Genomic DNA, 12,813 nt, shown 5'->3' on the forward strand with positions numbered 1-12,813 from the left:
ATAGAATATCAGTATATAAAAATAATAAATAAATAATAAAATAATTAAGTCCATATGAACACCAGAATGGGTTAAGAGCATCATGAACTGGGAGCTTTACTATTTTTATCTCCAGATGTCGAGTTATCAGATTTTTTTTTCCCCTATCCATTCCTTGTTATCAGTAACGCAGGGAGATGGAGAGACTTGCTCAGGGTTCAAGCTTAGTTTTGGAGATGGTTTGCACAGACATGTCTTGTAGGGGTGCAATTCTGGATAGTATTTAACCTTTTAAATAGTCCTCCTGACAGAGGGGAATCGCAAGATGGTGGTGAGGGCATGAGATGATCCACCCTAGCTTTGCATGCTGCGTTTTTCCTTTTTTCCTTGGTGATTATTACCTGGTGTGGTGAAGAGGAAGGTTAAGACCAGGAGGTGTCCCCACCTGGGTAGACTTCCATCCTCTCAAAATGACTGTTCCTCAGTTTGTGATCCCGGGGATGGAATTGGAGGCTCGGCCCTGACCCTCTGCACTAGTGACAGCTAGAAGTTCCTTACTCCTCCACTGGCTGGAGCCATTTAAGAAGTGCAAGGAGGGGACAACCTCCGTGGTGGTTTCCTGTCAAGTTTGTGCAGATAGTTTGAATTTAACTGTGTTCCTTGAGATGTCTGACGAGCAAGTGGAGCAGCAAGCTGCTGTATTAGTTTCCTTTATTTTTGAGTCTGAAAAGGACTGGTTGAGGCTTCTTTTTTTTCTTTTTCTCTTTTGTCATAAGAATGAAGGGCCGGATTTTAAAAAGATTACATGCGCCGAGCCTATTTTAAAAAGGCCCGGCGACGCACATAACGCCCCGGGACACGTGTAAGTCTGGACCCCCTAGATTGGATCAGGGGGAGCGGAGATTCCTGAGGCGGAAGGCGATGATCCACGTGTGATTCGCCTGTTTAGGAGAGAGGAGCTTCGTCCGCTCATTCCCCAGGTGTTGGAGGAATTGGGAGTCAAGCTTACTCTAGAGGATTCGGATGCGGAGGGCGTTAATCCGGTGCTAGATGGCCTTCGGAGACCTCCCAGAGTCTTTCCAATTCCAAAGAAGATCCAGAAACTGATTACCAGAGAGTGGGACTCTCCTGAATCACGGTTGCGCGTCAGCAGGGCAATGCCCAAGCTTTATCCGCTACTGCAGGAGCATTTGGATGCCCTCAAGGTCCCGAAAGTGGATGCAGCAGTGTCGGCGGTCACCAAGAAAACGACCATCCTGGTGGCTGGAGCCTCCGCTCTGAAGGATGTTCAGGATCGGAAGTTGGAAGTGCACCTCAAGCGAGCCTTTGAGGTTCTGGGTCTAGGCCTGCATGCGGCGGTCTGTGCGAGTCTCATGCAGCGCAATGAGACTCGCACATACCGCGAGTCTAACAGTTTGTGTTAGATTCAGAAGCCGCAGCAGCAGTCGGCCTCTGGTATTCTGTCCCCGATACAGGCGGCTCGTCTGGAGGCGAGAGTTGCCTATGGCGCGGACGCCTTATATGACCTGGTGCACACCACGGCTCGTGGTATGGTGTCGGTGGTGGCAGCTAGACGACACTTGAGGCTGAGAAATTGGTCGGCTGATCTTTCCTCAAAGTCGCAGGTCTGTAACTTGCCCTTTCAGGGGAAACTGTTCGGTGAGGACCTGGACCACTTGATGAAATCGCTGGGTGAGACAAAAGGCAATCGGCTGCCGGAAGATCGGAAGTCTGGTCGTAAGCCCTTTTCCTCGCGGCCTCGCTTTCAAGAGGTCAGGCGTTTTCGTCCGGCGAGAGCTTCAGGAGGCTCAGGGCAAGGCAGGCGTCGCATAGACAGCAGTCCTTTTGGGGGACTGAAAGGTCTGCAGGGGACAGGTGGCAACAAGTCCTCCCAATGAGATCTGGCGGGTCCGCTCTTCATCTCTGGTCATCGGGGGCCGGCTGGCTCGTTTTTACGAGGAGTGGACCAAGATTACATCAGACTGCTGGGTGTTGAGTGTGGTGAGCGAAGGGTACGCCTTAGTTTTCTCGCCCACTGAGGCCCGCCTTTCTGGAATCGCATTGTCTTTCCCGAAGCAAACGGGCAGCTGTTCAGGAAATGCTTCATCGGTTGTTAAGCCTGGAGGCGGTGGTACCGGTGCCGGCGCCCGAGCGGGGACTAGGCCGGTATTTCATCTATTTTGTGGTGCCAAAGAAGGAGGGTACCTTCTGGCCTATCCTGGATCTGAAAACGGTAAACCAGAATTTGAAGGTACCGAGCTTCTGGATGGAGACGTTGCGCACATTAATTGCGGCAGTAAGGAAAGGAGAGTTTTTGGCTTATCTCCATGTTCCCGTCCAGCAGGAACATCAGAAGTTTCTCAGGTTCATGGTGCTGGGACTGCAGTTTCAGGCACTTCCCTTCGGTCTGGCCACCACTCCGCGCACCTTTATAAAGGTGATAGTGGTGGTGGCCGCGGCCCTGAGACAGGAGGGATTGTTGGTACACCCTTGACGACTGGCTGATCTGGGCAAAGTCTCTGGAAGAGGGGGAATGAGCGATAGACCGAGTTCGGTCCCTCCTGAAGTCGCTGGGTTGGATCATCAATGTACAGAACAGTAATCTGACACCCTCGCGGTTCCTGGAGTACTTGGGGGCCCGTTTCGACACCCAGCGAGGCAGAGTGTTTCTCAAGGTCGACAGGATGGACAAGCTTCAGGAGCAAATTGCGCATCTCCTGCGGCTACCGAGGCCAAAAGTCTGGGATTACTTACAGGTCCTGGGCTCGATGGCGTCTACGTTGGAGCTGGTGCCATGGGCCTTTGCTCATTTGAGACCCCTGCAGAGGGCAATGCTGTCCTGTTGGCGTCATCGGTTGCAGCAGTACTTTCTGCCCCTGTCTCTGACGGAGGCGGCAAGGGCCAGTCTAGCCTGGTGGATGACGCACAGCAACCTGGAGAAGGGAATGCCTCTCGAGGCCCCAGAATGGGTGGTGGTGACCACAGATGCCAGTCTTCGGGGCTGGGGGGCGGTTTGCCTAGGCAGGTCTGCGCAGGGCCTGCGGTCGAAGGAGGAGCAGGCGTGGACCATCAATCGACTGGAGACTAGAGCGGTGTGCAGGGCTCTGGTGGAGTTTCTACCCTTAATCCACCATCGGATGGTGAGCATTTTCTCTGACAACTCGACCACGGTGGCTTACATCAACCGCCAGGGGGAAACCAAGAGTCCTGCCGTAGGGCAAGAGGCTCAACTGTTGTTCGAGTGGGCAGAGCTCCATCTCGAGGGAATCGCCGCTTCTCACTTAGCGGGAGTCGACAATGTCCAGGCGGACTATCTCAGCCGGCAAAGGTTGGATCCGGGGGAGTGGGAGCTCTCTCTGGAAGCATAGAATATCCTTTGTGATTGGTGGGGAATTCCTCAGTTCGATCGCATGGCTACGAGCCTCAATGCCAAGACACAGAGATTCTTCAGCCGTCGGAGGGAGTCCGGAGCGGTGGGGCTAGACGCCCTGGTGTGTCCGTGGCCGACTGGCATTCTGCTGTATGTCTTCCCTCCTTGGCCGTTGATAGCAAGACTACTCAGTCGGATAAAAGCTCATCCGGGATCTGTTGTAGTGGTGGCACCGGAGTGGCCTCGTTGTCCGTGGTTCGCGGATTGCTTCGTCTGGCGGTAGACGGTCCATTGCGTCTGAACCATTTGCCAGAATCTTCTGTGGCAGAGGCCCGTGTTTTCGGATCGGGAGGATCACTTCTGTCTTGCGGCTTGGCTTTTGAGAGGAGGAGATTGCGCACAAAAGTGTATTCTCTGTCCATCATTGCTACACTTCTGCAAGCTCGGCATCCTTCTACTTCTTTGGCCTATTCCAAGGTATGGAAAGTATTTGAGGCCTGGTGTGGGCAACAGGGCTTAGAGCCTCTTCAGGCTTCTGTTTCCCACATTCTGTCTTTTTTGCAGGTGGGCTTATCCAAAGAGTTGGCCCACAGTTCTCTTCGAGTCCAGGTTTCGGCCTTAGGTTGTCTCAGAGATAAGGTGCAGGGGAAGGCCTTGGCTTCCCATCCGGATGTAGTTCGATTTCTAAGAGGAGCCAAGCATCTTCGTCCACCCCTGTGTAGCGTTTGTCCGAAATGGAATCTCAATCTTGTGTTGAAGGCTCTTTGCGAGGATCCTTTCGAGCCTCTGAGTCGCACTTCTTTGAAGACCCTTACGCTGAAGACTGTCTTCTTGGTCGCAATATGTTCGGCTAGGAGGATTTCGGAGTTGCAGGCTTTCTTGCCGGGATCCGTTTCTCCAGATTGCGTCAGACAAAGTGTCTTTGCAAACGGTGCCCTCCTTTCTCCCCAAGGTGGTATTGAGTTTTCATGTAAATCAAACAGTGGAGTTGCCCGGGTTTCCGGATTGGACTTGGGATCCCTCGATGGGACATGAGCTTCATCTTTTAGATGTGAGACGAGTGGTGTTGCGTTACGTGAAGATAACTAACGCTTTCCGTCGCTCTGATCATTTGTTTGTTCTTTACGGGGGACCAAAAAAAGGGGCTCAGGCAATGTCACGTGAGGAGGTTAGATTGTTGTCTCCCATCAATATATGCCGAGCTGCAATGTGGTCATCCTTCCTTACTTTTTCTAGTTTTTATCGTCTGGATGTGCAGGCCCGCGAGAACGCAGCCTTCGCACATGTGGTGTTGACTGGACCACAGGCAGCCACCCACCCTGTTGGGGAGTAGCTTTGTTACATCCCACTGGTCCTGAGTTCATCTGTCTACACTCTAGGAAATAGAGAAATGACTTACCTGATAATTTCGTTTTCCTTAGTGTAAACAGATGGACTCAGCTTCCTGCCCTCAGCTGCCGAATGAGTGTGTCAGTAGTCTTCCTGTGGGGCTCAGGGTCCCAAGGGATTACTGGTAAGTATTCATCCAGTCCCTAGATTGGGATATCTACATTCTTTCATGAGTTCAGTGTTTCTTGTTGTTTGAGTACAGTTATGGTTGCCTGTTTTTAATCGTTTTTTGCTAGTCTGTCCGCAGTTGCTTTTGAAGAGAATACTGTCAGGCTGGGTCACTGCAGGATTATATATACTGTGATGTCAGCTTGCTCCGTCTCCATCTGCTGGCAGGGGAGCATAACCCACTGGTCCTGAGTCCAATAAAATTATCAGGTAAGTAATTTCTCCATTCACCTGGCATGGCTGTCATGGGTATGGGTGGGGCAGGAGTGAATTCTCCAGCCTTACCCCTGTTCCATCCCCAGAGTTACTTGTGTTTCTGTGATCAAATCGTTAGACAAGTGATGATCTGTAAATTCCTATTGATGTTGGTATTCCGGATAATTTCAGATCTTGGGCCTGTTCTGATGCCTGGGCTCCATTTTTGCCCCAGACTGCAATTTTAGTGATATAGGCTAGGCGTAGTCTGTTATTAAAACAAAAGCACTTGAAAAGCTACAAGGATCATGCATGCTTTTGACTCACCAAGTGGCGGTGGTTCTTTCTCTAGGGGGTGACTGCGCTACCCTTTTGAAGAACATGGGTCCGCTGCCGGTTGATATGGCCAAGATGTACTTTGCTGAAACTGTCCTGGCTCTAGAATATCTGCACAACTATGGGATTGTCCACAGGGACCTCAAGCCAGACAAGTAAGACCATGTCAACCTGTATCCAGTTTATCACTAACAATGGGCTACAACCCCCTATAAGGCAATGTCTATATTGGAAATGTCAACAGTAGGGTTTTCCAACCGGTACTTGGAACTTCTTGTTGAGATTTGTGAGAAATACACACACATCTTCATTTATACAAATGCCAGCAATAAACAGTGATGAGCATCTGGCCAAGGAACGCAAGCAACCATTAGTGGAGGTGGAAGGGGCTAGCGAATTGCTGCCTTTCCAGTGTCTGGAGTTTTTTAAATCTTTGTATCTGTTTTTTTTTGTTTTCTTGTAGTTTATTAATTACCTCGTTGGGCCACATTAAACTGACGGACTTTGGACTGTCCAAGATCGGCTTGATGAGTATGACCACGAACCTTTACGAAGGACACATCGAGAAGGACACCAGGGAATTTGTGGACAAACAGGTGAAGAGGAAGAGTTGTGTTTTGTTTTGTTTTTTGGAAGTATTTTTGCTCTCTGCTGAGCTGACTGGGCTGGGCCAATTCCAAAACCGCTCAGTTGGTCCAACTGATCATGGTTGGGGGTCCTCCTAGAGAATGTGCCATACCAGTGCCACATCTGTATACAAATTACAAGGATATGCTACCAATTTAACTAAATTGTAATGAAAGTCTGAACCAAAACACACAACTGGACTGGATTTAAAAAAAACAACTTTTAGGACCAGGGTTGGCCATCTCTACACTTGAACATGTGACTGTTTTATAAATTAGATACAAAGCTGATTATATGAAAAACTCTGAAAGCAGTGTACAGGTGGGGGCTGTATGCTCTGCAGACTGCGGTAGTGTGAGGGAGTTGCTTTAAGTCTTCTGTTGTGTGTGTGGCCGCCTCATAGCTCTGTGTCCGTGCAGCGCCACAAGAGATCAGAGTTTGAGTCCCAAGACCAGCTGCATCTCCTCTGGCCAAGCGAAGATGGAACTGGGGGTGGCAGGTAGTTGACGTTTGCAGCCACCAGTGGGGACAGGTGGAGGACGGGAGGCTGTCCTCCCAGTCACTGCACAGTGGTGGCACTGATTGGCTGAGCTCAGGGTTACGAATGTTTCAAGCTGAGCGAGATTGAGGGTTGCTGGAGAGCGTGGCAGTTTAAAAACATGGGAAACCTCAGAAGCTGCGAATGAAGACTGATGGGCACCATCACACAGGCCGGCTCTGATTTGAGCTGGAAGTCCAAAGAGTAAGAGGAAGCTACCAGGCCAATTAAAATATTTCCATTTTTTTCTTTAAATTTAAATTTTATTTGCATTTTAGTGAGTTAAACTTGAAACAACAACAAAAAAGGAAATCACGAATTTAATTAATAGAAATACCAAAACATTAAATTAGAAATCAATCCTATACCATAATTTGTGAATAGCCCATAATAAACAGGAAGAGCGCAAGGCAATAATAAAAAGAAATAAGAGGCTTGCACTTCGTTGTGCCTTTCCAGTTTTTTTTTTTCACAAACTTCTTTAACTGCATCTGAACAGGTAAAAGTCTGGGCCTAAGCTGTACCTTTGCATGTTTAAAAAAAAATAAGTGCCAAGGTGTGCCCGATTCAGCTGGAATGGTATGAGCTGCTGTGCAGTGGGAGTCTTACAAAGCTGCCTGTGAAGGGGGGAAGTCCAAGCCCACGCTGTCATTTTGTCAGCTTCGAGCACGTAAGGAGTTGTGCGTGTGTTGCTGGATAATCATTGATCTGTTATAAAACTGGCTGTGATTTAAAAAAAAAAAAATATATATATATATATATATTGAAAACAAGATTGGAAAGGTGCACTCCATTGATTACAGAAAGTTTACAAAGGCGTTTTTACCTCCACTATTTACTAATCAGGGATGAAATACACTCACCAGGTACTTCTGCTTCCGCCATAATTTCTTTTGAGATGGTTGGGGATAGGGGTTTTGGCAAAAGTAAATGATGAATACGGTTTTTTTCCCCCTTGGTGAGTGCACAGCACACCTCACCCCCATGCAGCACTCTCCCCTCTCCTCCTTTCACCACTGCCACACTCTCTCCTTCTCCACCCTTCCTCAGCCCTCTCATTCTGCTCTCCTCCTCAGCCCTGACCCCAGTGCCTGCCAGCTGTATCGGGAGGTGGGGGTGATGAGAGCAACATCTTTATTTTTGTTTTGCTTCAACTGCTGGCTCCTCCTGGATTCTTTCCTTCCTTCCTCCACCATCCCCTCTGATCGGCTCCTCTTGCTATTCACTGTAGTTTCCTTTTTCATCTCGACATGCAGGGAAACCTAAGGGTGTAATTTCCCCGTTACCTCTTTGGCTTTCCACACCCGCACGCTTTATGAGCGGCAGCATGGGCAGACAAGGTGAGGCGCGCGAGGTATTCCGGTAATTCCTGTGAAGAAAGCCTAAAAATGAAAGGCGTGGAAAATTCTGTGCGAGCAACTGTTTTGGCTAAAGAAAGTCTGGTCTCCACAGGTCTGCGGGACCCCAGAGTACATCGCCCCCGAGGTGATCCTGAGGCAGGGATACGGGAAGCCTGTGGATTGGTGGGCCATGGGAATAATTCTGTACGAGTTCCTGGTTGGCTGTGTCCCTTTCTTTGGAGATACTCCAGAAGAGCTCTTTGGGCAGGTCATCAGCGGTAAGTGTAGAGCAAATTCCTGTTCTCAGCTGCATCCCTCTCCCTTCTCTGACAAACCCAAGGGTGGGGAGACGCACCCCTCCCTAATGGTCCCTTTGATTTTTCTATTTTATAGCACGGTGGTAAAACTGAAAATACATGCATATATAACAGCAGAAAGGTATCGTGCAAAGATCTTCCCACAGTTGTAGTAACATAACTATCAAACAAAAGAAAGTGAATAGTGCAACGCTTTACCGCAGTTTTTTTTTTGTTTTTTTTTCTTCGTTGAAACATAGTATCAAGAGAAACGGCACTATGCTAAACAATCAGACAGAGAGCTAAGAGAGTGACCCATGCACTCTCCCTGAAACAAAACCCATCATCCATCCATCCATCCTCACATACCAAGCAGCCATTCAGTAATTTAATCTTTTGCCCGGAATCTCTCAGTTTATGGACTACCCCTGTTCAGACCTAGGCGCGCTTTCATCTCCCTGATCAGCGTGTAGCAGAAGCCTGGTCATGTTTCTACATATTCTATGTCCACCTTGTGTTTAGAAATCTGTACATCTAGCCTCTACGGTTGCATCAGAAGCTCCATCATTTTGTCATATCAAATGTTCATATTCGGAGGGTCCTCTTCAATCTACTTCAGCAATTTGCAGGGCCAAACTGTCAAGGGAAAAAGGTGTGTGTCCCGATCTCGAACAGAGGTCTGTATGGGATTTCTAAGAGAGAGGCAAAGTCAGCTTAAAGAGAGCCTGCTATATGGCCCTGCCCTTGAGGATCCGGATTGGTCCTCGAGGGACTCAAAAGGAGTGATGGGATACTTCCCGGATTCCCAGCATTTAGATGGCATGGAGGCCAAAGAGAGGTGTGGCATCATGGAGGAAACCTGTGGCTTCTTACCAATCTGTATATTAACATGATATTGTATTGTCAAGTTGTGAAGTCTATCTGCAAGTGTGTATGTACTGTTATTGGAAGGATTCCACCATGCAAAGACCTGGACTGAAATTAAACCTTATCCTACTTATGTACCTTTTTCAGTTACCTGCAATGCATAAGTCAGGAACAGTTCTGTTGCTTATATCTCTAACGGTGGCAATATTGCAATATTATCCTGTGTGTGCGCATGCGCTGCAGAGTCTTCAGCCTGACGCACACATACAAATAATGGGGCAGATTTTAAAAGCCCTACGTGCGCCAAGCCTATTTTGCATAGGCTCGGTGACACATGTGTGTCCTGGGGCTTGAAAAAAGGGGCAGGGGCTGTCCGGGGCAGGGGCGTGGCCAGAGCCTCCGTAGGGCCTCTAGGCTGGGGGATTGTGTGCCGGCACACAGCCAGCAGGCGCAACTTGTATAACAAAGGTTAGGGGGTGGGTTAGGTAGGGGAAGGGGGGGGGGGGGGCGGAGGGAACAGGGAAAGCCATCGGGGTTCCCCTAGGGCTCTGTGCGCGCAAGGTGCACAAGTGTGTGCATGTTATAAAATCGGGTGTGGATTCGCACAAATCTACGCTCGCACGTAGGTATTAAAATCTGCCCCAATGTTTGTCCTTTCCTTGGCATTTTACAGCAATCAAATCTCCAAAACCCCTTCAAATCTCCTTTACCCTTGAATGGGATGGCTAGTCCCAAACTTTTATAGAGATTCTTTAGTATATTCCCCCAGAAAATATCCAGCTTGCTACAAAGAAAAAATTTGTGCACTAAATCTCCCTGTTTGATCTTATACTTACTACAATTTACCTTGTCATCTAATCCCACCCGGTGCCTTTTAACATTGTCAGTGAAAGTGGTGCAATATTTTGAATTTCATTGCCTTCATAGAACTATCTGTATTTAACTTGTACAGCTCTGTGAAACATCTTTGTAGACCCGTTATGTTTATCTCAACTTTCAATATAACTTGCCAGGAATTACGTAGGGTCTCCAAATATGTCTCAGATATTATCCATTTGCACATTGAGTATCATTGTGATGTGAAATTCTTAACCTCGCCTGCTATTTGTATTATACCCACAAATTCTTTCTCCAGTTTTACTCTCTACTCTTCCCCCCTCCCTAATTCAAGTATAAGGAAATACCTACAGTACCTGAAAAAAAAAACCTGAATATAAATCAAATAAATAAATAAAATAAAATTGCAGAGAATTTTTTGCCTGTAGAAAAACACACAAAAAAAAAAGTGACTTTGGAACATCGAACTCCCTGTACGTACCCGGATCAGTCCGGACCATGGGTTGTGCCTCCCTTCCAGCAGATGGAGACAGAGAAAAACTTCGAGGGCGCCCTCTATTTACCTGGTGCGCCCTCTGCGTCCCTTCAGTATTTCTCTGTCTCCAGCAGATGAAGGTTGCAGAACCTGCGGTTCCCTTTTCAAATTGTATTAGGATAGGAATTTTCAGGAGAATAATTCTCTTCCTTCCTATTAAATTAAGTGCAGTTATTCTCTTGGATGGATCAAGTTTAAAAAAAAAAAAAAGAGAAAGTGTTATTTTCTCATTAGGTCTTGTTTAAACTTGCATTTTGAACCTGCATTGACTTTTCAGATCTCCAAGTCTCTGGTAAGTCCGGGGACATTTTTTCCTAGGTGGATTTCCTGGCTTGCGGGGTGCAAGCTGGTGGTCCAGCCTCTCCCCCTGCACTACGACCGGCTGCCCGAGATGCTGCATTCCTCGGGGCTGCACTAGCTGAGATGCGCTATTCCTCAGCTTCCTTGTTAAAAAATACAGTGCTGTCGTCTGTTTCTTTTGGAGCGGAGGTTTCAGTTACACCTACCTGCTCCTGCCAGGTTCCGGGGGTGTTTTCTGCCGGCTTTAGCCTTTAGCCTTCCCCCATGTTGCGGTCCTCGCGATGCTCAGCCTGTGGGGAGCCCGGGACACGGCTCTCCCACGAGGGCATTTGCTCAAGGTGCCTCCCCGGTGGGGAGGGGTCTTTCAGGGCTGGTGATCGATCAAGCTTGCGCTCTCAGGCATGGCTGCTGTCAGGGGGGTCGGACCCGCTCTCGCTGAGCGCGGGAACGGCGGCCATTTTGAATTGATTTGGCTGCTACAATGCAGCCTGGATGCCGGTTTTTCACCACTACCACTCCTGTTAACCCACCAGCCTCTGGAGCAGAACCAGGAGACAGTCCAATGGATCCTATTCCTGCCCCTGACACCTCACATGCTTTTTCAACTGATTTTGTTCTCTTGTTGCACAGAGCTTACCTGGCCAGCATTTCTCAGCCAAACAGTTCAGCTTCAGGCCCCCCTCCTCCGAAAGTGATTAGATTGCAAGATTCACAGGATGCTTTCAGGGGTTCTTCAGGGATCCTCCCGGGTTTGGGTGGTCCTCAATCCAGTTCTGCCTGCTCTTCCTTCTCCCGCTGATCCTGATCGGGACCAAGATGATCCTGCTTCTTACATGCAGGTGGAAGGGGATAATCCCAGAGATCATCAGAAAGATGAGCTAGACCCTCTTATTCCCCATGTCCTGGCAGAGCTAGATATTGATGCACTGCATGATCCACCAGGCACAAGTGCAGGGACCTCTAAGGGTGATCCTGTCCTAGCAGGACTACGCCCTCTAGCAAAGACTTTTTCTCTTCATCCCATGCTATTTCAATTGCTGTCCAGAGAATGGGATGCTCCAGATGCTACTCTGCAGGTAGAAAGAGCTATGGAAAAGCTCTATCCTCTTCCTGATGAATTCCTGGAGCTCCTCAAGGTGCCCAAGGTGGATGCGTCGGTGACGACTATCACGAAGCGAACTACCATTCCTGTGACAGGAGAGGCAGCCCTACAGGACCGCAAGCTGGAAGTATACCTCAAGAGAATCTTTGAGGTTTCAGCCTTGGGAGTCAGCTGTGGTATGTAGCTCCCTCATGCAGAGAGCAGGTCTTCGATGGGTGCAACAGCTGCTCAGATTGCAAGAACTACCACTGGGGGAAACCCAACAGGCAGAATGCCTAGAGGTGGTGATAGCTTATGTGGCGGAGGCTCTCTATGATCTCCGAGTGCTGGCTAGGCCTATGGTATCAGCTTTCTCGGCTAGACTCCTTCTCTGGCTCCGTAACTGGTCGGCAGACTCTTCTTCGAAAACTCAGCTGGGATCTCTCCCCTTTAAAGGCAAATTATTGTTTGGTGAGGATTTAGAGCAGATCATCAAATCCCTGGGAGAAAACAAGGTACATAAACTTCCAGAAGACCGTCTGAGGAATTCCAGGACATTCAGCTCTTCAGGAACCGTTTCCAGGACCAGCAGTGTTTTTGTCAGGCGAGGCTTGTCTCGCAGAGACCTCCTCCTTCAAGATCACAATCCTGGTCCTATTCCTTTCGTGGCCGTAGAGCCTCTCGGGATGGATTGCCACAAAGCTCTGCTTCAAAATCCACACAACGAAGGGTCGCCGGCCCATTCCTTGCTTCCTCGGATAGGGGAACGTCTCTCCCTGTTTTACAAGGAGTGGGTCAAAATTACATCGGATCGGTGGGTTCTGGATATTCTACAGCATGGTTACGCTTTAGAGTTTGCTCAGCCCCTAAGAGATGGGTTCCTTTTTTCTCCCTGCGGTCCGCTGAAGAAACAACGCATTGTGCGTTAGACCCTCAACAGACTTCTCGGTCTTGG

At 48.7% G+C, this 12,813-nt stretch overlaps 1 protein-coding gene across 3 annotated transcripts in view; it reads left to right on the forward strand.

Annotated features, from left to right (window-relative positions):
* Positions 1-12,813, forward strand: part of MAST3 (microtubule associated serine/threonine kinase 3) — a 248,094-nt gene that overhangs the window by 143,986 nt on the left and 91,295 nt on the right. For all 3 annotated transcript variants that reach the window (XM_029614319.1, XM_029614321.1, XM_029614320.1), the window contains 3 exons: positions 5,454-5,592; positions 5,901-6,033; positions 8,055-8,220. In XM_029614319.1, the coding sequence (XP_029470179.1) occupies positions 5,454-5,592; positions 5,901-6,033; positions 8,055-8,220 (438 nt within the window). The remainder of the gene's footprint in view (positions 1-5,453; positions 5,593-5,900; positions 6,034-8,054; positions 8,221-12,813) is intronic.

This window comes from Rhinatrema bivittatum, chromosome 8 (assembly GCF_901001135.1).
Source record: "Rhinatrema bivittatum chromosome 8, aRhiBiv1.1, whole genome shotgun sequence".
Classification (NCBI taxonomy): domain Eukaryota; kingdom Metazoa; phylum Chordata; class Amphibia; order Gymnophiona; family Rhinatrematidae; genus Rhinatrema; species Rhinatrema bivittatum.